General features: G+C 42.9%; 1 protein-coding gene across 3 annotated transcripts in view; it reads right to left on the reverse strand.

Annotated features, from left to right (window-relative positions):
* HERC4 (HECT and RLD domain containing E3 ubiquitin protein ligase 4) overlaps positions 1–26,379 on the reverse strand; it is a 164,104-nt gene that overhangs the window by 80,248 nt on the left and 57,477 nt on the right. For all 3 annotated transcript variants that reach the window (XR_003942136.1, XM_030203132.1, XM_030203133.1), the window contains exons 14-15: positions 18,933–19,105; positions 8,882–9,001 (exon numbers count right to left, since the gene is read on the reverse strand). Coding sequence is in view for 2 of the 3 variants with exons in the window: in XM_030203132.1 (XP_030058992.1) it covers positions 8,882–9,001; positions 18,933–19,105 (293 nt within the window). In the remaining variant the exon portion in view is untranslated. The remainder of the gene's footprint in view (positions 1–8,881; positions 9,002–18,932; positions 19,106–26,379) is intronic.

Consider the following 26,379-nt stretch of genomic DNA (forward strand, 5'->3'; position numbering starts at 1 on the left):
GACACAATCCTCCCACACTTCTACCCCATAATCAGAGATAATTGTGCTGCTTAAATTTGCATGCGTTATCTCTGATCATAGGTCTAATAGCGCCCCGCGCTGTTCCAGCGCTATTTTAGAGCGCTGTTTGGAACAGCGCGGGGCTTTTGATCATCTGCCTGTCAGTGTCTGAGGCAACTAATCCTGAAAGGAACAAAAGGGCTATCAGATATTCCTATATGAGGTGAACAAAATAGGGTAGCAGCTGAAAATGGTGCTGTAGTTAACTACAAATATTTGATCCATTATGAAAAATATGTTTCATTAATATAATTGATAAATTATCCACACACACAGAAATTACATCAATAGATTTTCAACTCAGTGCCCATATTTGATTGGGAAAGTGGGCTTCAAACCAAAAGGCTCTTGTCACTGGTAAAGCCTTCCAACTTATGGCTTCATCATCAATCCAACCATCCACATTAAAAAAAAAACTTTTATAACCAAATCCAACCAGCAGCTTTCATATTAACTGAACTCTGTTTAAGCAGTTACGAACACATCTTTAAATATACAAATTATATCTTCAAATTAAGCAACAAGAGCCTTTTGGTTTGAAGTCCGCTTTCCTAATCAAATCGTCAGATATTTTTATGGGCATTGAGTTAACAGTCATTAATACTGTTGGGATTTATAATACTCTTACACTCTGCAAGCTGTGCTAACTTACATTGGACAATAAAGGGATAATTTAACAAATTACTAATGTAAACTGGTCCATTCTTTCCAAACTGTCTTTAGTCTCAAAAGCTAACATACATCATCTTTGGTTAATTTGTATGTTAGTCCAACAAAAAATATTGCAACCTGATTATCAACGAGAAGCATTTTAGATGGAAGAACAATGAGAATAAAGTTTTATATGGAAATGGAGAAATTCAAAAATATTGTAGATATTTAAAAGAAAGATATTTTCAATAAAACATAAAGGTTTCAAAGCACTGGGCAAACATAATCCCTTGCTGTTTAAAAAACTAAACAGGAAATTAAGAGCACAAAACAAAGAAGGCAGTTTACTAAAGATAGAGAAATTAAAGGAAGAGTACATTAGAAAAAAGAACTCTCTAACCTCATTCGCTGTCATTTATGATGAGGCTACATGTTGAGTGATGGCTAGCAAGAGCCATAGAAAACTGTGAAGACAATGTTCACAGGCTTGAGTAAGGTCAGTGGTGTAGGAAGGGGGGGGGGGGCGGTGGGGCGGTCCGCCCCAGGTGCACGCGCTGGGGGGGTGTCGGCTCGCTGGTTCCCTGCTCTTTCTGCCCCGGAACAGGTTACTTCCTGTTCCGGAGCAGAGAAAGCAGGAAAGCAGCAGAGCCGAAGCAGCTCCCAGTGACGTGCACTGGGGGAGGATCGGCCCTCCCGCCTGCCCCCCGCTGAAAGGTAGGGTGCGTTTCGGGGGGGGGGGGGGGGGGGAGGTGCGCAGCGGCGACCTGCCCCGGGTGTCAGGCACCCTCACTACGGCACTGAGTAAGGTTCCAGCTATCACTCAACAGTAATAATCACTCCTTGGTCTCAGTAACAGCTTGTACCAGGTTACTGATAAAAATATGGTATATGCCTGTCAATTAGGAATGCCACTGCACTGACTAAGCTAGATTTTATAAAAGGGGAGAGGAGTTAAAATAGGAGAAACCCCTAGGTACAGTCCTTGTAAGAGTCTTCAAACATACATTCTTCTGTTTGAAAAATGCAACTTAAAATGTATTAAAGTACAAATGTACGTCTCTGATGTACAGAACTTATGCTACACCAGTATTTCCCAACCAGTGCACCATTGTATACTGGTGTGCTTCAGGCCTGATCAGGTGTGCAAAGACAAACAAGGAAAGCAAACCTTCCACAGGAAGTCAACACAGAAATGAAGAGTGGAAGGCACCAAACCAAGGACCCAGAATGGCCAAAATAGCAAAGTTCATTCTTTGAAACAAAATACAGTCTGAAGTACAGTATTATACAGGATGTGCTTGACAAATCGACAAGAATGCCTTCACCAGGGATCCTCATGAAAAATCAAAAGCAGAAGTAAAATATGAAATTTTATACATATTTCCAGATAAAGACAATTTGTAAATAAAAAATAAGAATTAAAGAAAAATAAGATTTTGGTTAAAGAAAGGGAATACATGTGACTATAGAATAAAGGCACCCAAGTAAAGTTTGCGAGTAAAATAGATAAAAGTGGAAATGGTGAAAAATAAAGAAAGATTGTATTGCTTTCTTGAGTTTTGCTGCCTAAAGGGCCTTTTTACTAAGTTGCGTAGGCATCCACGCATGCCCAACACACGCCAATTTGGAGTTACCGCTTGGCTACCGCGTGGCCAATGTGGTAATATAATTTTTTACGTGCGCCAGAAAATATATTTTATTTTCTGGCGCATGGCAAAAATCGGGCCGTAACTCCGACTTGATGCACGTAGGTGATTACCACATGGTTAACGCAAGAGACCTTACTGCTAAGTCAATGGCTTGGCGGTAAGGTCTCAAACCCAAAATGGACACGCAGCAATTTTTATTTTCAGTAAAAAATTTTTAAAAGGCATATTTTGAAGGTGTGCTAAGAAATGGATCTGCGGGCACCCAAAACCTGCGCCTACAATACCACAGGCCATTTTTCAGCACACCTTAGTAAAAGGAACCCTCAATGCATATCCTTACATTTTATCATTACATCTTAGCTGCCATGCTCTAAACTATTCCCCCTCTTGTTTTTAACACGTTGCAGGTATCTACTCTATTGCAGATTGTGCCATCCATAAAAAGACAAACCTTTCCTGGTAGTTCTTCTGCTGTATCACTTACAAAAATGTTGGAAAGGCCTGGACGAAGAACCAATCCCTATGACAAACCACTAGTTAACATTCCTTTCCTCAGAGTGAACTCACTGAACTTTGTCCTCTTCTACTCAACCAGTTTCTAAACTCAGTCACTTACTTTAGGACTCATATCAAATGAAAGTCAGCAATCTCTGATGCTCAAATTCAAACCAGAAAATGGGCTCTACTCTCAGCACCTTGTAGCATCAAGCCATCAGCAGTGCCTCTTTAAAGTGCATGTGCTTCTGTCAGAGTACACATGTATTCACCCATGCCTCTTTTCTTCTGAGATTCAACATGAGCCCCAGAAGTATGGGAATTAACAAGGTGGTATACAGGCCCTGCTTTGCACAGCAAACACATTATATACAACAGTAAGCCTCCTCCGAATCCTTCCAGGAAGTGCCCTATTACTAAGATGCGTAGGCGCCTATGTGCATTCAACGCATGTCAATTTGGAACTACTGCCGGTTACCACATGCCCTGGGTGGTAATTCCATTTTTTACGCACGTTCGATAAGCGTGGCAGAAAATATTTTTCATTTTCTACTGTGTGGTGCTAACCGGGCGGTAATTGGAAGTGTACGCATGCTGATGATTACCGCCCAGTTAACATGTGAGGCCTTACCACTAAGTCCATGGGTGGCGATAAGGTCTAAGGCCCAAAATGGACGTGTCAATTTTTATTTTGCCGCACGTCCATTCCCCCCCAACCCAAAAAAGAGAGACCTTTTTTGCAGTCGCACTGAAAAATGGACCGGTGTGCATCCAATATATGCGCCTACAACAGCGCAGGCCATTTTTCAGCACACCTTAGTAAAAGGACCCCTCAGTGCTTTCTCAGCTCTTTTTTTTTTTTTTTTGACCATACAACTCTTCTCCTGTGTTCTTACACACTTAGGGCCCTGTTTACTAAGGTGTGCTATATGGGCATCTACACATGACACGGTAAAAATGCTAACGCGTTCTTAGATTGGTGTGCTGCATATCATTTTTGAAAATGTTAGTATGCCCTGATACTGAAAAGGTTGGTAAACACTGCTCTGCATTTTCAGAGTTACTAAAATTAAAAAAAAAAAAAAAAGAAACTCAAAAGTCTTACGTAAGTCTTCAAACCTCTTGAGTCAATACTTGGTGGAAGTCTTTGCTGCAGCAACAACCACAATGAGGGGCCCTTTTACTAATTCGCATAAGCATCTACGCGCGCCCAACGCGGACCAAAATGGAGTTGCCGCCAAGCTACCACGTGGCTCTTGCGGTAATTTCATTATTGGCGCGCGTCCGATACATGTGTCCGAAATATTTTCGAATGCTTGTATCAGATGCGCACCAATTGGCATTTGACGCATGTAGGTCATTACTGCCTGGTTACCGTGTGAGACTTTGCCACTAGGTCAATGGCTGGCGGTACGGTCTCAGATCCAAAATGGACACGCGCCAATTTTGATTTTGCCACACATCCATTTTTGACAAAAATTTTAAAAAGGCATTTTTTTTGCAGACGTGCTGAAAAATAGATCTGCATGCGCACAAAACACACACCTACACTACCGCAGGCCATTTTTCAGCGCAGCTTAGTAAAAGGACCCCTGAGAGATTTATCAACTTTGCAAAACAAGATGGTGTAGTTCTTTTGCCCATTATTTTTAGTAGAATAGCTTAAGTGCTTTCAAGTTGGCTGGTGATCATCTGTGGATTGCAGTCTTATCACAGATTTTCTATTAGATTCAAGCGAAGAGAGGCGACTGGGCCCCTCAAGAACATTCACTTTCTTCTTGCCAAGCTACTTCACTTCTGCAAGAAGATGAATCTTCTCTACAATCACGAGTCTATAGCAGACTAGAACATGTTTTCCTCTAGTGTTTGCCAGTTCCTTTGCAGCTTCTATCTTTCCCCCCGATCTTCACAAGCCTCCCTGTCACCACTGCTGCAAAGCTTCTCCATAGCATACTGCTGCCACCACCATGCTTTACTGTAGGGAATGCTGTTAATAGAGTGTTGTGCTGTATTTTTTATCACTACACATTTAATATTGCTCAGCACCAAGGAGATGGGGGAGGAGTTTCAATTTGGTCTCATAAGACCACAAAACTTTTTCATGGGTGCAGTGTCCATGAAGCATTGCTTTGCAAAATGCTATGCAGCACCACATGGATTTTCTTCAACAATGGCTCTTTTCCTTGCCACCCTCCCATACAATCAATGTTTATGGAGTAAGCCTGAAATTGTTGAACAGTCTACATTTAGCCCACTCAGCAAGAAACCTCTGAAGTTTTTTTATTTTCTTTTTAAAGTAATCTTAGGCCTCAAAGTGACCTTCACTAGTAGCGTCCTTAAACCACAGCTATTGATTTTGGAAGATGACCTGATCACAGCAGCATCATGCAGTGTTAAACTATTTCAGCTTTACAATTATGGACTAGTACTGCCTTAAAGGATTTCAAACACACAATGTTTTTGGCCTTCCCCTTATCTGTACCTTTGAATACCTTTTATCTTAGAATTTTCAGCAGAGAAATGTTGGGCATGTTTAGACCGGTGCTTAAATCACTTCAGACAACATCCCACTTGATTCTTTATCCAGGAATATTCAATTCAGCTCAATTATATGACTGGACACAGGTGGGTTTTATTTAACACACTAGTAAAAGAGGCCCGTTTCAGAGCAAATGAAACGGGCGCTAGCAAGGTTTTCGTCACCAACACCCCCTCCCTCCCTGGCCAATCCCTTCGTTGTTCTGCCATTGCTCAGCCCCCAACATCATGACGTTTGACGCGAGGGCGGGGCCCGGAGCGATTTCCCCCCCCCCCCCGCCTCCCTGCCTCCCTTCCTGCCAACCCCTTCGTTGTTCTGCCATTGCTCCGCCCTCGAGGGCGGGGCCCGGAGCAATTTTGGTGGCTTCACCACCACGAACCTTCTTGAAGGAAGTCAGGGCTTGGCTTCACTGACGTCAGTGTCCTCAGAACGTTGAGGGTGAGTTTTATTATAGTAGATGGGCTTTGTAAAGGCAATTTTTGGCACCAGAGCTAATTTGGGCTTGCTGCGACAGATCTTTTGTTTTTTTTATTCTTAACTTTCTACATATAATTGTTTTTCACACTGAAAGCATGCCATATGTTGTACAGATTGGTAAATACACTCCTACTATAATGCATTTGAAAAATTTTGTAGAACGCAGAATTTAAAAAATATCCAAGTACGTTTAGACTTTTACAAGGCACTGTACATGCTGATGGAACAAAACTGGAAAGTGTTTAAAAATATAGGCATCTATTAGATCACAAAGGATGGGAAATATCAAATAGACAAAGAACTGGAAATGCAAAAAAAAATGATTTTGGGGGGACTAAAATTTTACAGGACAAATTTACTCGACCTTTTACAAAGCCACATGGCAATATCGACACAGCCAGTTCACTTTGAATGGGCTGTGTCAGAATTACCACACCAGCAGCCACTAGCTTTGTAAAAGAGGGGAGGGTTAGATTTAAAGGTAAAGAAAAGTCTATTGAGTACATACAGCCTCCTAGTGCTCAGACTCAGTAAACGCAAGAAGAAGAAAATCCATGCATTTGACATAAAATGTTATAAAAGAATTCTGCAAGCAGAAAGAACATGATCTTTAATAAAATGGTGAATGAGATGGTAATGGAAAAACTCTGGTATAACACCTGGCCAAAAGGAGACTAGGAAGGTCTGATGATATATACTCAAAGGCTCTGGTGATAAATTGATTTGATAGGGAGTAAGAGATAAAAATGAAAGCAGAGAGCAGTCTGGGGTGATAATGTTAAAAAACAGTCAAGATATCAGAAGAGAGGAAAGCAGAACAGAGCTAGAAATGATGCACCACTGTTGGCAAGATTCCTATGGAAGACGGCATGTGATGAAAAAAGGCTGCTTCCTCCAGCAGTAAGGGGCCCTTTTACTAAGCAGCAGTAAAAAGGGGCCCTGTGCTGGTGGCGGTTTTTGCCGGGAACCAGGGCCTCTTTTACCACAACAGGTAAAAATGCTGAAGAAAAAAAATGGCCTTTCAGTAAGTTCGCACTCGCTGCGTCGCCATTTCAGGGGGGGGGGGGGGGTGGCAGTAAGGGCTCCCATTGAGTAACCCCCTGTGGAAATATTTTTTAAATATTTTCTCTAGCGCCAGAAACTAGAGGAACTACCACAAGCGCCTGCGTTGGGCCAGAAGAGTTTCGGGTTGCCACATGGCAACCGTTTAGTAAAAGGGCCCCAAAGACAGCTAATAAAACATGGTACTACAGCACCTTGTGCAGGGACACATCTACTAATGGCAACAATTAGTATCTGTCGGTTTCTGTTCAGGCAAATCAGTTTAGGTGCAGTTTCTTTCTTTTTTTTCATTTTAAAGAGGATAAAATATTGGGGGCTAAGAGGATTTTATATTCTTATTGTAATTCTTAGGGCCCTGTTTACTAAGGTGCCTTAGTGTTTTTAGCATGCGCGCTAACCATGTAGGCACCTATAGGGATATTGTAGGTACGTACATGGTTAACGCACATTAAAAATGTTAACGCGCATATAACACTGCTTAGTAAACAGGGCCCTTAATTTCTTCAGATTTAGTTTCTTTTGTATCCTGTTCTGTTCAATATTATTTGCCAAATATAGTGTGGAGATCAGGAACAGAATTCAAGTTGAAAAATCTGTTTAAAGACTGAAAATACTGTATTGGAAATATATATTATATATATATATTTTTTTTTTGTACAACAGAACAGGTTAAGCTTACCTCAGTCAATCCATGATTGGGATCCTAATACAGAAGAGCAGCAGTAATTATGAGGAAAAAGCAGTATTAATGCATCTACAGCTGATCAAATTTTTCTGCAGTATACACATATATGTTAAACATTATAAAATCATTATGAGAATAGTGAACTTTGTATGCAACACCAATTCACTGGCAGCCTTCACTGCGCTTTTGTCCGTCTCCTCACAAGTCAACGAATTTAAACCAAAATCCTTTATTTTACTTTGTTTAGCCTTTTATATTTTCAAATTTCAGTTCTGACCAAAAAAACAATCTTTTTTCTCCTTATAGCCCTCGTGGAATTATTTCAAAGAAAATGTTTACTAGACTGTTTTCTTATCAAGCTGCTTCTCTATGGACATTTTGGCATCTGTTGTAAGTTGAATGCCTAGTTATGACATTTTTAAAAAGAATTTAAAGACAATGTTGTTCTATACACATGTAATAAGGAAGTAATTATAGAGAAAAGTATACTGTCATATCCTAGATTCGTTTCATTAATCTAGTATCTTGGCTGTAACCCACTATGAATTTTTTTTTTTGTATGAAGGGCTATAAATCAGTTAACTGTAATAGTCTTGTCAAGCAATTTTATTTCTATGAACCTGCATTTAACAAACAGGTTGCAGATTAAACAATTTTTATTCATCAGACTATACTGCTTGACCAAGAATATACTGCAGAATCAGTAGGGTGTCAAAAAATAGCTTTTTTCTATCCAGGTCTCTTCCCTGGGCAGTGCTAACCACTAATAGCATAAAAGTACTCTACATACAGAATGAAATAATTTGGTTCAAATTTCACAACCAAAAACATACTGATTATTAACCATTTTGAGGACATGGGACTGGGCTCTAATTTGTTTCATCGTTTCTGTTCAAACTTCTTATCTTTGTTTTAGTTTTGCAGAGCTAGTCCTTTATGGGGCCCTTTTATTAAATTAGCGGGCACCAACAAAATTAGCATGCACTAAATGCTAAGAAGCCTATAGGTATAAAATGGGCATCTTAGCATTTAGCACATGTTAATGGTATTACGAACAGTAACCTTTAGTAAAAGGGCCTCTACGTGTAGCTTTTCTCTTTCAATTAAGTGGTATAACATCAAAGGAATTTTGGTTTGGGAATATACAGGTTTACATTTCACAAGGCCTAGCCATGTTTGACCTCATGGATGCTGAATAACTATGTTTGGGTAATGCTGAATAACTATGTCTGGGTAATACAGAGATGCATTGGTCACACTTACCATTCCAAAAGCCTGTTGTTGGAACCAGTTGATGTAGTCATTCCTGATATCTATGTAATCCTGCACTTCATGAATGTAGAACTTGTCATACTGTATTATTTGTCCTGACTTTTCATTCACCTGAAGGGAAATACAATTATTAAGTATAACCACATATTTTAAGTCTCATACCATCCTTTTTTCATTTAAAAAAAAATATGGCATAAAAATCAATACCTTTGAAATGTCTTTGGGGCTGAGTTTCAAAAGAGAAAAACGTCCAAAAAGTGGCACAAATCTGTATTTGGATGTTTTTTGAGCCTATAGTTGCACTTAATGTCATCTGGTCCCTTTAAATGTTTAATAGCCCTTTCAAGTGTTTGACTGGTGCGCTCAGACAGTGTTATTTTAAATACAGACGCCATATTGCAGTCACTTGTTTCAATGAAGAACGCACAGAAACAATAAGAAGGTAGACTAAATGCTTGAAAATCAATGTAATTCAAATAAATTCCAAGTGGCTTTCTATATATTCCTCTAAGTTCATTATTTATTGCAGGGCAGGATATTGAAGAGCAACAGGGCAACTGGTTTGTCTCCTGAAGAAGCTTATTGTGAAACGTACGCTCTCTGTAGAGCAAACCATGATGCATATGCCACGCTCCAAATAAGTGCCCTTTCAATATTCAAAAATACTTTTAAAGTATAAGATGTACTACCACAGATGAAGATAAAATAAAAATAAAAAATTAGTATAGTGATTGAATACCAGGAGGTTTTTCTGGACTAGTGAGGAAGCTTGCCCGGCATTCACAGTAAACAAATTAAGACAGTGGAAACTGAGCATCTGAAGTCTTTTCCTCCAGTTAATCACTAACTTGAATGAATAAATATAAAGAGGAAACAATACTTGCTCATTCAGTGAAGTTAAATATATACTTCAAAATTAACATCCGGAAAATACATATGAAGTTTTCACAAACATCCATCATCAAAGTTTTTGCTCAGTGTTAAATAAAGAAAAACTATTTATTGTTATTGTAATCTTCCCTGCTGCACTTTATAGTCCGATGGGTGGTGTATTAAAACCTTGATAGATAAACTAAACAACTTCCTTAATAAACAGCCCACATAAATGAGACAGTTAAATAAAATCACATTGATAGAAACAAGGAAAACATCACCCCATTCATTTATCCAAAAACAATCATACCATATTAGCAGTAAGAAATATATCAAACTGATCTGGTTTCCAAAACAAAATTAATTATCCCCTTGATGACTTACCAGATACTTGCAAGGGAACTTTACTAAAAAATAAAAAAAGCAAATTAGCCTCAATTGCAAAGTGGACTAGCCTTCATCTAGCTTGTGCTATGTTAGGAAAAACCTGCAGTTTTTGACAAGATAAAATGTTTGCCTTGTTGAGAATAAGAGACAAGGAATGTGGCCCATGTAGTGATATTGCTTCATAAAGCTTCTAAAAATCCCCAAAGAAAAAGTTCCCAGTGATGCCAACACATCCATGCCACTCGTTGTAGCTCACTTGCATTCTCTATTCCGACGTTAAACAGTCCGATAGTCAGCCGTCCTTTATGGACGTCCTTCACTATAAAAAAAACACTCCCTCTAAAAAGACGTTCTTTTTACAGGCTACAAGCTAATGTACAGTTCAGAGGCAAGAGAATAAAAACTAACCTGACGATATGGAGGAGCCTTCCAGCCCAGAAAATCGGGACGTGAGAGGACACAAATCAAAACTTTTTGGATGTCCCTCCCTCCAGGTCTCTCTTAGCCAATCACAGCGCGTTTAGCTGATACTGGAAACAGCTAAACGCGCTGGGATTGGCTGAGAGAGACCTGGAGCTGATCAGTTATGCTATTACTTACTTGTTCTGGAGTGCTGTATTTTGTTATGCTGTTTTGATAAATGTTGAATAAAGACTTCATACAACTTAAAAAAGTGGGGAAAAAATCCAAGTGCTTGTCCTTTTTTTTTTTAAACAAAACTATTAGTGGGATTTGAGCCCACCATCTCTGGATTACAAGACTGCTGCTCTAACCACTCGGCCACAACTGAACTTACTTGAATGTCCCTACCTTACTTCCAGGTCTCTCAGCTGAGTGAAGCATGGCCAAAAAGGCTGTTTTTATTATTGCGGTGGGGGGGGGGGGGGGGGGAGGGGAGAGGCCGCCCAAAATGGACTTTTTTCTGAAGCAAACCTTTATTAAAAAAAAAAAAATCAAAGAAGCTCCGATGCTGCAGGCTCTTTTTTTGGACATTCAACCCCGCAATAATAAAAACGCCCTTTTTGGCCGTACTTCACCCAGCTGAGAGACCTGGAAGTCTCTGAGCCAATCACAGCGTGTTTAGCTCAACTAAACGTGCTGTGATTGGCTCAGAGACTTCCAGGTCTCTCAGCTGAGTGAAGCACGGCCAAAAAGGACGTTTTTATTATTCTGGGGTTGAAGGATGTCCAAAAAAGAGCCTGCAGCATCGGAGCCTCTTTGATTTTTTTTTTAATAAAGCTTTGCTTGAAAAAAAAAACGTCCATTTTGGGCGGCCTTCCCCCCCCCCCCCCCCCCCCCCCCCCCCCAAATAATAAAAACATCCTTTTTTGCCGTGCTTCACTCAGCTGAGAGACCTGGAAGTAAGGGAGGGACATCCAAGTAAATACAGTTATGGCCGAGTGGTTAGAGCAGCGGTCTTGTAATCCAGAGGTGGTGGGCTCAAATCCCACTAATAGTTTTGTTTAAAAAAAAAAAAAGAACGAGCACTTGGATTTTTTCCCCACTTTTTTAAGTTGTATGAAGTCTTTATTGAACATTTATCAAAACAATATCGGAGCCTGTTTGATTTTTTTTATATTTAGTGAAGAACATCCATAAAGGACACTCCTGACGAGCACTTGGTCGTTTTTGCCCCCCGATTTTTTTTTTTTACATTTTAATAATTTTTCCAATCCCGTACAGACCTCTCATTAGATTTCCCAGCGTTTTCCAGCGTTACGGCAATCAGAAAAGGTTAGTGTATCTCATTACAATAGGGTTTCTACATGATTTGCTCATCTGCATTCCGTTTTCATTAGCTGCTACCGTCGTCGGAAAAAAGTGTTTAGTGCATGCCAGGGTTCACTACTTGCTCGTTAATGGCTCGGTAAGGGCTCGTTAAGTTTAGTGCATCTGGCCCTTAATTGTATAGCCATCAATCCTCAGCGCTTTTCCTAACTTAAGTTCTTTAATGACCTGTTAAGAGTTCAACGGATTGGACAGGTGCATCTAATGTTTGTAGTTCTTGCTCAGTAAGCTTAGGCAACTGAATGTCCTTTATATATCCTCTATTTCCTGAACAGATGACTTAGTCTCAAGAGTATAGAGGTCTTTGTAAAATTCCACAAACTATTTGATACTTTCTATAATACATGCAAACCGCTTTGGTCGTACCACTGCTGGGTCATGTAACAAACTATAATTCAATTTCTAAAACTGTTGTCCTTGTACCCCTCTCTCCTCATTCCATTGAACGTTAGCTTATTTTTTAATCATTATAGCCACTCCCCCTTTTTTCCCCACCAAATTAGAGGCACACATCACAGGGGAATATGCTTTGATGCATGTTTTCAAAGCACTTAGCCTTCCAAAGTTCCATAGGTTTCTATGGAACTTTGGAAGGCTAAGTGCTTTGAAAATATGCCTCTTTGTTGCATAACAATTTCTCTGTGGTAGGCTGAAGATGAGTCTCCTGTATGCACACAATCATACATTTTAACCTTTTCAATTCTTTATATTTAACAATTTATGTTTCCCCAGGAGTTTAATCTGAGGGGCAGCCTAGTGGTTATTGCAGTGAACTTTAAACCAAGGGACCCAGGTTCAAATCCTGCTTTAACTCTTTGTTTAAAGATGGGTGGCTGAGACCTGCACAGAGTGGCGAGTGCAGCTCTGGGCACCTTGTTGAGCAGACTGGATGGACCATGCAGGTCTTTATTTACTGTCATTTACTGTGTTAAAACCTGAACACTATTAGCCATAAACCAAATGCATGTGTACCTCACTTCACATTCTTCAATGTCATACTTCCCAAACTACCCCACCTTGCTCCATCTCCTCTTTGATCAAAACAAACATTGTAAGCATTTGGTGAATTCCCTTCCCTTCCCCTGAACCAAGAAATCCACCTCCTCTCCTCTTGGAATCCAACAGTACATCGAGACATGATCACACTCCTCGGCAATGCTCACAATATAGCATAGTCCTTCTGATACATTGGTAAAGTATAGATCCTCTCTCTGTTTCTTATGTAGTTGACTCACGTCAAAAAAAGTTGCAAGTTATCTGGTGATGATCTGACAGGAATCACTCAAGTCATATAACAATCAACCAACATTAGAGAACGACTGATGTTGGGGGAATTCAAAATCCCCCCCCCCCCCCCCCCCCCCCCCAATTCTTGTCAATCACGTTCCTCCTTCCCCTGCTCATTGCCATTTTGCTGAACCTTTTGGTTTTTGCACTGTAGCTGTTGACTTAATAGGCATTCCCTCCACATCCGCTTTCCAGAGTACTTGCCATGCTTCCTCCTTGCATATGCACCGTCATTCCTCATATGCTGGGAACAGCCATTTGTATCTGATTTGTTGTTCTCACAGTTTTGCCATCAGAGGCTTAAATCTCCTCTGTTTCCACAATTTAGTGGGTATGAGGTCAGCAAAAAAGTTCTAGCATATAGTCTTCCCGCTCCATTTCTCCCCTTGACTTCATTGCCATGCCTTTATCAAGAAATCAAAGAGACAGGCTGCAGTATCCCATAGCTTGTTGTCCCAGAGGGAAGGGGGTGGCCAAGACTTTACATGTTCTGATCACCTTTACTTGGGGCACCTCAGCTTCTTGGCTTGACTTTGTTCTGTTCACCTTTATTTGGGGCACCTCAGCTCCTTGGCTTGACTTCCGTAGCGCCATGCCATAGATCTGTTGCATCACATAGACCGCATTAGTATAAGCTGCTGATTCGTGTACCCCCCCCCCCCCCCACTCTAATGTTACATTGGTGAAACTTGTTCTCAGTGCGCTTGATCTGCTCCCATAAATCCTCCACACTTTTCTCATTGTTCGATATATATTGCTGAATGGGGATCAATGTGTCACTGACTTCTATACTTATCTCTGTTGCATCCACTCTCTGGCCAAGCGCTGCAACCTCATGCCAGAGTTCTCCTCACACCAACTTCAGCTCCTCTTGTACTGCTAACATTTTAGATTTTAATTCTACAAACCAGGTCTGCAGTTCCAATCTGAAGTTAGGTGCTTCTGACAAACCGGTTTCCTCTATTGTCCTCCCAGGTGAGTTTGATGTCAGTTATTCCATAGCGGCATGGTCTATGCCACCATCATTTCCTCATGGGTCCACAGCTCCCGCCTTAAAAGCAAATTCTCTCAAATTCGTTTTCATCAATTTGTTATATTTTGATCACCCTACCAGCGAGCAGTATTACAACCTGAAACCACCCTTGTTGTGGGTTTCTTGAGAATAAGGAGAGAGAAAAAATCTTGGGAAAGTGCTTTTAAAACACAAACAGGCAAGGCTTCCAGGATGCAATCAGCAGTTGAGGCCCAGCGAGGGACACGGCCTCCGGGGTGCGATTGGCACTAGGGGCCCAGCGAGGGTTAAGACCTCCGGGGTGCAATCAGCATTAGGGACCCAGCGAGTGACACGGCCTCTGGGGTGCAATTGGCACTAGGGGCCCAGCGAGGGACACGACCTCTAGGGTGCAATCGGCACGGGACATGGCCTCTGGGGTGCAACTGGCACTAGGGGCTCAGCAAGGGAAACGGCCTCCAGGTGCAATCAGCAATGGGGGCCCAGCAAGAGACAAGGCTTCCGGGGTGTGATCAGCACTAAGGGCCCAGCAAGGAAGAAGGCTCCCATAGGTGTGGCCAGCACTAGGAGCCCAGTGAGGGAGGACAGACAGTCTTCACAGACCAGAGAAGCCATAGCAGAGACAGACACAGCCAGCCTGGAAGTCCAGCAGCCACAACCCTCAAAATGTCTCCAGCAGAGGGGTGAGATTTAAGGGGAGTGGGAGAGGGAGGACTTTCAAGGAAAAGAGAGGAGGGACCTAGGCAACACAAACTCACCTACACACAGCCTTTTTTTTTTTTGTTACATTTGTACCCCACGCTTTCCCACTCATGGCAGGCGCAATGCGGCTTACATGGGGCAATGGAGGGTTAAGTGACTTGCCCAGAGTTACAAGGAGCTGCTGTGCCGGGAATCGAACTCACTTCCTCAGTTCCCCAGGACCAAAGTCCACCACCCTAACCACTAGGCCACTCCTCCACTCCAGGAAACTAGGAAACTGGGAAGAGCTTACAGCTACTACCTTGGCAATCGAAACTGAAGGAGTCTAAAAGGATGTAAGAGACTACAAAGTTACTGGCTCTAAAAATCTGAGCTAAAGACTAAATGCTATTGGCTCAAGTACACAGAGTAGAAAAACATTTGATATATTGGTTTAAGAGATTAAGTAACAAGACTGTTGAAGTTTGTTTATGATAACTTAGTTGATGTGATAAGACATCCTCATTTCTTAAGTGCATAAGAGTTGTACATAGAGGTCTATGTAAATAGGTCAATAAAACCTGTTTAATTTATTAGCCAGCTTTGTTCACAGTGGATTTTTTTTCATTTCTCCTGGTGGGAGAAGAGGGTAATCCCACCCGCTAAATTTTTCTTCCCCAGGTGCAGGCACCAAGCGTCGAGTAAGATATTGACAGAGACTGCCCTGCTCCAGCTAGTTCGGGTCCCGGATCCAGGAATGCCCTGAAGGGGGCACTACAAACCATTGGCACCAGATTTATAAATTAGAGATGTCAGAGGTTTCTGAAAAAGCTGCCATTGCTGCCCATGACGTCACTTCCTCCCCAATGGTTAGAATATTTTTATAGTGAAAGTAACTTTAGCTTTACAAGAGTTCAAGGAAAAAAATAATCTCCCCCCCCCCCCCCCCCAAAAAAAAAAGTGTCACTTTTGACAAGTACATTTAGAAGACATGGAGGGGCATAATCGAATGGGGACGACCATCTCTAAGGGCGCCCATCTCTAAGGACGTCCCGGCGAAGGGGCGGGGAAACCCATATTATCGAAACAAGATGGGCATCCACCTTTCGTTTCAATAATACAGTCGGGGACGCCCAAATCTCAACATTTAGGTCGACCTTAGAGATGGTCGTCCCCGGTTTTACGCCATAATGGAAACCGAGGATGCCCATCTCAAAAACGACCAAATCCAAGTCATTTGGTCGTGGGAGGAGCCAGCATTCGTAGTGCACTGGTCCCCCTGACACGCCAGGACACCAACCGGGCACACTAGGGAGCACTGCAGTGGACTTCAGAAATTGCTCCCAGGTACACAGCTCCCTTACCTTGTGTGCTGAGTCCCCCAACCCCGCTGCCCACAACTGTACACCACTACCATAGCCCTTACGGGTGAAGGGGGGCACCTACATGTGGGTACACAGTGGGTTTCGGGTGGGTTTTGTAGGGCTCACATTTACTAGCACAAGTGTTAACAGGTAGGGGGGGATGGGCCTGGATCTGCCTGCCTGAAGTGCACTGCATCCACTAAAACTGCTCCAGGGACCGGCATACTGCTGTCATGGAGCTGGGTATGACATTTGAGGCTGGAAAAAAAATTTTTTTTAATTTTTTTTTTTTAGGGTGGGAGGGGGTTGGTGACCACTGGGGGGAGTAATGGGAGGTCATCCCCGATTCCCTCCAGTGGTAATCTGGTCAGTTTGGGCACCTTTTTGAGGCTTGGTCGTAAAAAAAAAAATAGACCAAGTAAAGTTGACCAAATGCTCGTCAGTGACGCCCTTCTTTTTTCTATTATTGGTTGAGGACTCTCATCTCTTAAGCACGCCCCAGTCCCGCCTTCGCTATGCCTACGACACGCCCCCATGAACTTCAGTCGTCCCCGCGATGGACTGCAGTTGAGGGCGCCCAAAATTGGCTTTTGATTATGCCGATTTGGGCGACCCTGAGAGAAGGACGCCCATCTCCCGATTTGTGTTGGAAGATGGGCACCCTTCTCTTTCGAAAATGCCCCTGATTATGTTCTATATGTACAATCATCTCTTGGTTTACTAAGTTGTGCCAAGCAGCTAGTGCAGGCATTAGTGTGCACTAGAGATTAGCAAAGACCCATGCTAACTATTACTCCATTATAAAACAAGCTAGCATGGTAAAAATCCTGTGCTAGCTTCTTAAAGCACGTATGGGCAGATCTAGGTGCACTATGGGCAGTGACAACCGGATGTGTCTGACACCAACGGCAAGCACATTGGAGAGTCCCATATGTTTTTGTTGTGACTGCTGATAGCGTGGCAGCACTTGAATGCTGTGTTAAGTGTACCCTCACTACTTACAGACTGGTAGTATGGCCATGTCACAATGGGAAAACGCCTGATCCTCTAGATCAGATACCTCCTTTCCCTGGAAAAGACACCTCCTTCCCCTGAAAACTACCCCCAGGGCGCCTCCCAGTCAAAAGCCACCGCCCCCCCTCCCCCCCCCCCCATACATTGACCCTTCCCAACCCCTTTACCTTCTGCTCCCTCCCCTAGGGGTTTCTCTAGTAGTCTAGTAGACCAGGGCGGGAGCGGTGCCTCTCTGTTCCCACCCCAGTGCTGTCCTGGGAACAGAACGGTGCAGATGACCACTAGCTGTAGTGCTGCAAGACCACATCTAGGTGTCAGAAGGAATGGATCCTAAGGAGCTTAGCCGAGATTGGGTGGCAGAGCCAGTGGCGGGGATGGTGCTGGGCAGACTTATACGGTCTGTGCCAGAGCCGGTGGTGGGAGGCGGGACTGGTGGTTGGGAGGTGGGGATGGTGCTGGGCAGACTTATATGGTCTGTGCCCTCAAAAGGACAGGTACAAATCAAGGTAAGGTATACACAAAAAGTAGCACACGTCTTGTTGGGCAGACTGGATGGACCGTGCAGGTCTTTTTCTGCCGTCATCTACTATGTTACTATGTGTCATGGTTACCATTTTTAACTTGACCCAGCACTGGGACAGAGTAGGGGTACCCCTCCCAACCTGGACCACTACCAGGAAAGCCCCCAAGTGCGTCCTTGGGAAGTGGGGTCAGATTATGAAATGAGATTTGGCTTGGAAGGGCTTGGGGGGGTGGGGGGGTTGCTTTACAGGTGGAAGTCTTGTATTGGAGTGGTCTTGATCAGGTAAGGAATGCTGTTCGGGGGGGGGGGGGGGGGGGGGAAGGGTGCACCGTCACAGTGCCCACTCTTTTAGCTTTGAACCAAGGTCTGTGTTCCGTTCCCTGACATGAAATGTGGGCCCACACAGTAAATGCAGGGAAGGCACTGGGCATGCCCCCTGCATTTACCATACAGGCTTCGTGCTTTCTGCACCTTACGTTTTGCACTTAAGGTAAGTTAAGTGCAAAAACCTACTGCACTTTGGTAGACAGGCCTCCAAGTTTTCACAATACTTCCGTAAAAATTAAAGAATGATATTTAGGAGTGGAGGAGTGGCCTAGTGGTTAGGGTGGTGGACTTTGGTCCTGGGGAGCTGAGGAACTGAGTTTGATTCCCACTTCAGGCACAGGCAGCTCCTTGTGACTCTGGGCAAGTCACTTAACCCTCCATTGCCCCATGTAAGCCGCATTGAGCCTGCCATGAGTGGGAAAGCGCGGGATACAAATGTAACAAAAAAAAAAAAAACTTGCATGTGAGAAATTTTGTTGTATTTGATTTCATGTCACAAATAAGTCATTACTTCAACAACTTACTACTGGAATTATTCCCAATTTCTAAAATTTCATTGCAAATTGAAAGCACATACGTGTGAAAAATATTTTGAAATGTTTATCATGCTAGTTTACATTCATTTTAGGAGACAGGCCAGGTAGTCACACAAACTGAAAATTTTGCTTGTCATTACATCAGAGAGAGAAATTAGGTGAACATCAAAAACATTTCTTGTGCATTTTTACAGTTAGTCCACTTCTAATAAAAAGTAACTCCAAAAAATTCTTAATGACTTTAACATACCCTGTGCAAAACTTCCAAAACCTTGAAGGCAGCATGCAGAAAGCTACTGAAGATTCTTCTCTCAGTAGTGGGGATACCAATCTTGTAAACCTTCAGGAGTTGTACAACAACGTCTTTGAAAAGTTGCACTATCTTGAGAAACAATGGGGGTTCTAACAGAGACCACCAGTTTTCTGTTATGAAAGATTCAAAACGCAATTTTTACAAGATGCACAATCACTAACTTATTTATTTTATTCACTTGTCCAATTCTAGCAGATTTAGTTAACATTCATGAAAAAAGTGTCAGACTGGCACCTCTTGTGTATAAAATCATCCATTTATGCTAAGAAAACAGGTGAAGTAGGAAATGCATGCTGCCCTCTACACTGTCCCAAAACATTCATGGAGAGATCAGTTCTCAGGATGAGATTAATACTTGCTATGTAGTGTCACTTGTGAAAAATGATTTCAATATTGTGTTCCACTGGGAAATAGACTGACACCAGAAGCTCATTGTGCACAAGCTACCAAAATCTAAAATAATATTCAATCAGTATTAAATTGGGCTGGATTTATGCCAGCAGTAGAGGAAAGTTTCTGTTCATGTGACAGGCTCTTAAAGTATCCTTTCCATCACTTGAAAGAAAATAAAACAGTTGGAGGGTTCTGTATTTTTAACACATCTTCTTTGGTCTATTCCTTTCTTTGTACCTTGGCAGGAGGTAACAGACAACAAAGTGATAATCATTTATATCACACAGTAAACAAATCAGGACATCAACAACTTCCTCCAAAATAATCCCCCCCCCCCCCCCACACACACACACACACACACACACACACACACGTAAGAAATCAGAACAAAGAACAAACAAATGTTTTAGAACTACCCCCAGTAGAGTCTTATCCAGGGAGAGGCATATAGCCTATGCACCCCACGTGTTTCCCACATGTAACTCAATCCCAGTCATTCCCTCCATTCACTTCCTAATCACTTCACTCATCCAAATCCAATCCCTCCATCCTACATTCATTCTAAAATAGCTCGTTGGTAAATCAAACAGCATTTCTGTAATGTCACAATTAAATGTCCTCTTCCTCTGGAAGAAGCTCTAGTAGTGCACAGCATGTCATGTAAAGGTGCCCCCCTGGCTTCATGTTTATTTGGGTCATTTTCCCTAACCAACATCCATATGGTGGGGCCTCGTCCTTTGTCCATCTTTTTAAAATTACTTTGGCGCTCATTTTCAAAGCACTTAGACTCACAAAGTTCCATAGGTTATTATGGAACTTTGTAAGTCTAAGTGCTTTGAAAATATGTCTCCACATAAACCAATAACAACACAGTATACATTTTTAACTGTTTTAAATGGTAATTTCTTGCCCTCCAGTAGTTCCTATCTTCCTAAGATCAACAAACTATAGGTAACATTCTAGGTGTTTCCCTAAAACTCTCTTAATTAATGCTATCACCTGTGTCCACAATCCTTCTAGATGATGGTATTCTAAAAAAAAAAAGGTTGCCTGCAGCTCCAGGAAACTGGTGTGAAGCTAGGTCACCTGAGCAGACCAGTGTTCCCGAGTGTGAAGCCTATCTACATGAGTACCCCCATCCTTAGCTGGATGCATCTATGGTCAGAAATTTTCTCAGGAGAAATTTGGAATGAAAGTCCCAGAGTCAAATTGTCCCAAACTGTCCACCAGAGAAGAAGCTAGAGTCCACTGGGCACCTTGCAAATGGAGGCGTGCCATGGATGTAATATGCACCATGGAGGCCATGTGCCCCAACATTACCTCAACATCTGCATAGCTGTGACCTGCTGGCTGAACTGAACCTTACAAGCGATATAAATGAGAGCATCACCCTTATCAGTAGACTTGAGCTTGAACCATGTCTGGCAGAGCTCCTATGTACTCCAAATTGTTGAACTGGGAGTAGGTGGGACTTTGGGTAGTTGATAACTAACACTAGCATCTCCAACACGCAAATAGTTCTTTGCATTGAATCTTGAGCACCATCCTTTAATATACTCTTTACCAGCCAATTGTCTACATAGGAAAACACATGAACTCTCAGTCTGCAAGACCTTTTGTAAATATTCTGGGAGCAGATGTGAGGCCAAATGGCAGAACTCGAAACTGGTTGTGCTGTTTCCCTACTCGAAATCTGAGATATCTCCTATGACTGGGATGTGGATATAAGCATCCTATTTGGATGTGTGTGTAAGCATCCTTTAAGTCCTGAACTTTTCTTTAACCAGATATTTGTTCAGGGTCCTTAGGTCCAGGATGGGACAAAATCACCCCCATCTTTTTGGGCATGAAGAAGTACTTGGAATAGAATCCTTTCCCTTCTTCCCCTGGTGGAACGGATTTGACCAGATGGGCCTTTAAAAGGGAGGATAATTCCCCTGCGAGCTCTACCTGTTGCTGACAGCTGAGTCTTGATGCTCTTGATGGGTAATTTGGAGGAGGTTGACGTCAATTAAGGGTGTAACCCACCCAGACTATTTGAAGAATCCACCAGTTTGAGGTTACAAGGGGCCACCATGCTTGGAAAAAAATTCAGTTTCCTTTTGACCAGTAGGCCATACAGGATGGGCACTTTTATACTGCCTATGCTCTGATGGAACCACTTAAAGGTTTGTTCCCTGTTTATACCAAGGAGCAGGTTGGAGCTTCTGGGCTTGCTGCTGCCAAGGATGGGAGTGTGGAGCCTGGACCTGCAGGGGAGGGCGAACCAAGGAAATGAACCTATGCCTTTGAGAGTAGTAAGAAACTTTCCAACTATTGCTCATAAACCTCCGAGAAGTGAAGACTGCAGGAGTGGACTGAGACAAAGACTTGATAGTAGCCATCATTTTCTTAACAAATGCACTCGATCTGCAGCTCCTCATTACCTCTCTACCCTCATCTCCCCTTACGTTCCTACCCGAAACCTCCGCTCACAGGACAAATCCCTCCTCTCGGTACCCTTCTCCACCACCACCAACTCCAGGCTCTGCCCTTTCTGCCTCGCCTCTCCCTATGCTTGGAATAAACTCCCTGAGCCCATACGCCAAGCCCCCTCCCTACCCATCTTCAAATCCATACTCAAAACCCACCTCTTCAATGTCGCATTCGGCACCTAACCATTATATCTCTATTCAAGAAATCAAGACTGCCCCAACTTGACATTTCGTCCTTTAGATTGTAAGCTCCTTTGAGCAGGGACTATCCTTATTTGTAAAACTGTACAGCGCTGCGTAACCCTAGTAGCGCTTTAGAAATGTTAAGTAGTAGTAGTAACAAGGCGAGTGACCTCTTCCATTATTTTCCCCAGAAAGATTGTCCCCTTGGCAGGGGATGTCCACCAGCTTTTCCAAGGCACACAGTCATGAGACCTTGTGAATGTCAATACACAATGTAGAAAGCCTGGACACCACGTCAAAAGCATCATAAGTTGCCTGAGTTATGTGTTTTTAACATGCCTTCTGCTTGGCTACTAGCTGACAGAGTTCTGTGGCCTTCTCTGGAGGCAGAGTGTCTGCAAACTCCGTCACACTGTGCACCAAGTTCTTCAAGAGATGGTAGGACTGGATGCGGAACATAAGCATTCAGCCCAGAAACATCTTCCTCCCAAAAGACTCCAAAGTGCGAGCATCCATACTCTGGGGGTGCCGAGGCATGGGTCCTTGAACTTCTGACTCAAAAGAGGGTGGATTCAAACTCCATGAAATGGTACAGAAGCTGCTGCTTCTCGAATCCAGGAGCCTTCTGGATGCTATACATAGAATCTGTCTCCTTTGGTACAGACTGTACAGAGAGAAGGGTCTCCCAATTCCTCATCTGTGCAGCCTTAAGGATGCTGTGCATGGGCACTGTCAAATTCTTCTTAGGAGGAGTATCATAATCAACATCTCGGTCCTGGGCTCGTCCTCAATTTCCAATTTAAATAGAATGGGCCTTGGTCATCTCCCTCAAAAAGTGGACAAAGGAGAGCTCCCCTGGGGGAGACTCTCATTTCCTGGGGCAGAAAGGGCTCTTCCAGCTCTACCTCAGACCCCCAAGGAGCAGTCCATATCAGACTCGGCAAAGTATTCTTCGTGAAAAACAACTGCATTGGGACACTGAGCACATGGCCTGGCTCTAGGCAAGAGCACTGAGGTATGGGTCCTCTACTGCTCTCCGGGGTTGCTCCTTCTCCCAATGGACTGAAGAGCACCAGATCATTGATGGTGCTGGTCTTTGATGCCAGCTCCGACACTCGACAGGGTACTGGCGTTAATGACCACCTAACAGGCAGGGTGTAGGTCTCAAAGACTGTATCGCACAGAGCCAGGATACACTCCATCTCCTCTTTTAAAATGAGCTGGAACTACTCCTCAGGGATAGGTACTGGTAAAGGCATGGCCAGTGCCGGTTTGGACACAGCCTGCAAAGATGAGGAAGAAAGGCAGGAAAGGGGAAATATGATAAGACACATTTAAATATCTATATGGCATAAACACACAGGAGACAAGTCTCTTTCAATTGAAAGGAAGCTGTGGAAAGAGGGGACATAGGATGAAGGTGAAAGGTGATAGACTTAGAAGTACCCTAAGGACATACTTCTTCATGGAAAGAAAACACTAATTAAAATTAAAGGGGACAGAGAAAAACAAGCACAAAGCTGGTCCCACGCTACTCATGCTCAAAAAGGGCAGGAAGGGCAAGTGAAAAATATCTTAAGAAATTAAATGCACAACAGAGACAAAGACATGTCTTCACTGCTCTGTAGATGAAGTGAAACTGCGGGTCCCACGCGAGTCGGACAGGCGGGAAAGCAAGCACTCATGCGCAGTTGGGCCTGCCAAAAGCTTCTAGAATATGAACGATGCTAGGCAATATCTGTACTGGGGCTTTGTGGATTATGTCCTGCTTGTCCTTGGAGAAAATACATTTACTTACCTGTAGCAAGTTTTGTCTGAAGACAGCAGGATAAGAATTCTCACATATGGGTGACATCATCCAACTATGCCCCCATGGGAAGTTTCCTCCAGTACTTTTGGGAAAGCCCCACTGCTAATGCACACCTGTTCTCCACCTGTCACTGTCACAAGGAACCCCCTTAGTCCTTTGCAAGCTTATAGAATACAACTGCTTAAAGAGGGCAGGTTGTGAAGATTCTTATCCTACTCTCCTTGGAGAACACCTGCTATACTGTTTCTCTTGAGGACAAGCAGGATAAATGAATCCTCAAATATGGGACTCCACAACTACAGGCTGTCTTCAACAGAAAAGGGAAAATAGAGAACCCAACGGTGCTTGAAATCCACAAACACCCGAATTGTTTTCAGACGGTAGCAAGGCTTTAAACATTTATTTATTTTGGAAAACAGCCTAGAACATAAAGAAATGAGATGAGTGGGGGCAGTTGCAGTAGGATTCTAAACACCAAATAAGTTCTGCAGAATTTCTGTCTGGTCAAAATCTACTGAAGCAGTGGGAGTCCTGCTCTAGACAGAAGAGAGTGTATGGACTGGAGACCAAATTGCAGCCCTGCAGATCTCTACCATGGAGGCCAGCCTCGAGTGGGCTACTGATGTTGTCATAGCTCTGACATTATAAATTGGGTTATAATCCACTAGAGTAAGACCTACCTAGCCATAAGTGGAGAAAATGCAATCTGTTAGCCAATTAGATAGTGTGGTTTTGCCAATGGCAGAAAAAAAGAAATAAAGAGATGGACTAGAAGGCCAAGGCTCTCTTACAGTCCAAAGTGGGCAGTATGTGTTTGCTTTTATGGGAATGAGGCTTAGGGAAAAAAGTTCAGCAGGACGATTGACAGATTAAGATGGAAATCTGACACTACCTTAGGAAGAAACTTTGGATGAGTGAACAGAAAATTTAAAAATCTTATGTAAGGTGAATCCAATACTAGAGCAGGAAGATCACACTCTGCAAGCTGAAATGGATGACTAACTGGTAAAGCACACACACAGGAAGGAGCAGAATTATCTGTGCTCTTAACCATTCAGGTGTTGAAGTTACCAAAATTTATTATAAAACATCCTGTCTTAAGACAAACATAATCTGGAGTTCACAGAAGCCAGGATCCATAACTTAATATCTACTGAAGAAGATATTCAGGACAGTCAGGAAATATCAGCTAGACAGTGTCAGCAGGTCTCCCTTTCACTCTTTGGCCCAGGTCGACCCTGCTTAGCGGGAATGCTTCAATGCGGGCTCCTGTTTCCTCTGGCACCTGCTGCTTCTCAGCTCCTGCCTCACACATCCGCGCCTCCCTCAGTTTAGGCGCTCCCTGAGGTTGCACTTAAGTGGTATTCCAACAAATGACCAGCAACTCCCATCATTTCGTAAAAAGGATTTTTATTTTATTTTCCACAGCTCAGTTACCACCATTTCCACGGCACTTGATACTGCCTCATCTCAAGTGATTGACATTTGTTCACATTCACAATGCCCAATTGAGGTTCATCTCAAACCTTGCTGAATATAGTTCATTACACTTTAATGCCACCTTATCCCTCTTCAGGTAGGCTACCAGTTGTCCTGCTGATCAAAAGTTCATTCCAACATACAGTTTTACTTTCCTGCTCCCTTCCTGCTCTGGGTTACTCACTGCCACAGATTCTTTCCCAGCTGCCTCAATTCTCTCCTTCCAATTTTAATCAGTTGAGAAAATACAGTAGCCAGTAAACCCCTCACCTTAGCACCGGCAGCCTGGGCGAATGCAGACACTTCCATCCTCTCCTCCTTACTCCCTTCTGCCTCCTCCATTTTAGCCCATTCCATCTCTTCCTCCTCCACCCAGGGCTCCCTCAGCTGCTCCTCATCCTAATCAATCTCTTATCCACCAGGGGGCGAGCTTCCCGCCTATAAGGGATGTGTGCCTGCCTCTTTAGCTCCTTCCTGGGCTGCTCACGCTTTCCTTGAGGTCATCCTCTCAACAACCCCTTACAATAGATATGGTGTTTTGGCAGTTGCCACTCAAATATGAGTGCAGACTCCTGATGCAGGCCATACTGTCAAAACACGGCCCATGTCATTCTGAAGATAATCAATAAAAGCCAGCTTTACACCATTGACTTTACTAGTCATTTCCACTGTCTTCTGTGTGTGAATTCCAAGGGTTAGACACCCTAAAGCCCTTATAGACCTCATACAAAACTTTAACATGTACCCCCAGTTCACTTAATCTATAAAGTAGTAGTGTGAAATGCTGCAGATATACCAAATTGAAGGATCACTGCCTGTTTACCTCTACCTAATATATTTCTGACTTAAGAAATCATTTCTAATAGCATAATTTCAGTACTGTGCATGGCTCTAAAGCTAAGTTGTATAAAATAAAATGAACCAGATAGTAAAAGAAACTCAACAACTACTTATTTACAACTACTTCTAAGAGTTTTGCTAGCCATGGCATGCTAGTAACGGGTCTATAATTTTCAGATTTATTAAGATCAGCATCCAAAAATTT

The sequence above is a fragment of the Microcaecilia unicolor genome, chromosome 5, assembly GCF_901765095.1.
Source record: "Microcaecilia unicolor chromosome 5, aMicUni1.1, whole genome shotgun sequence".
Taxonomy (NCBI): domain Eukaryota; kingdom Metazoa; phylum Chordata; class Amphibia; order Gymnophiona; family Siphonopidae; genus Microcaecilia; species Microcaecilia unicolor.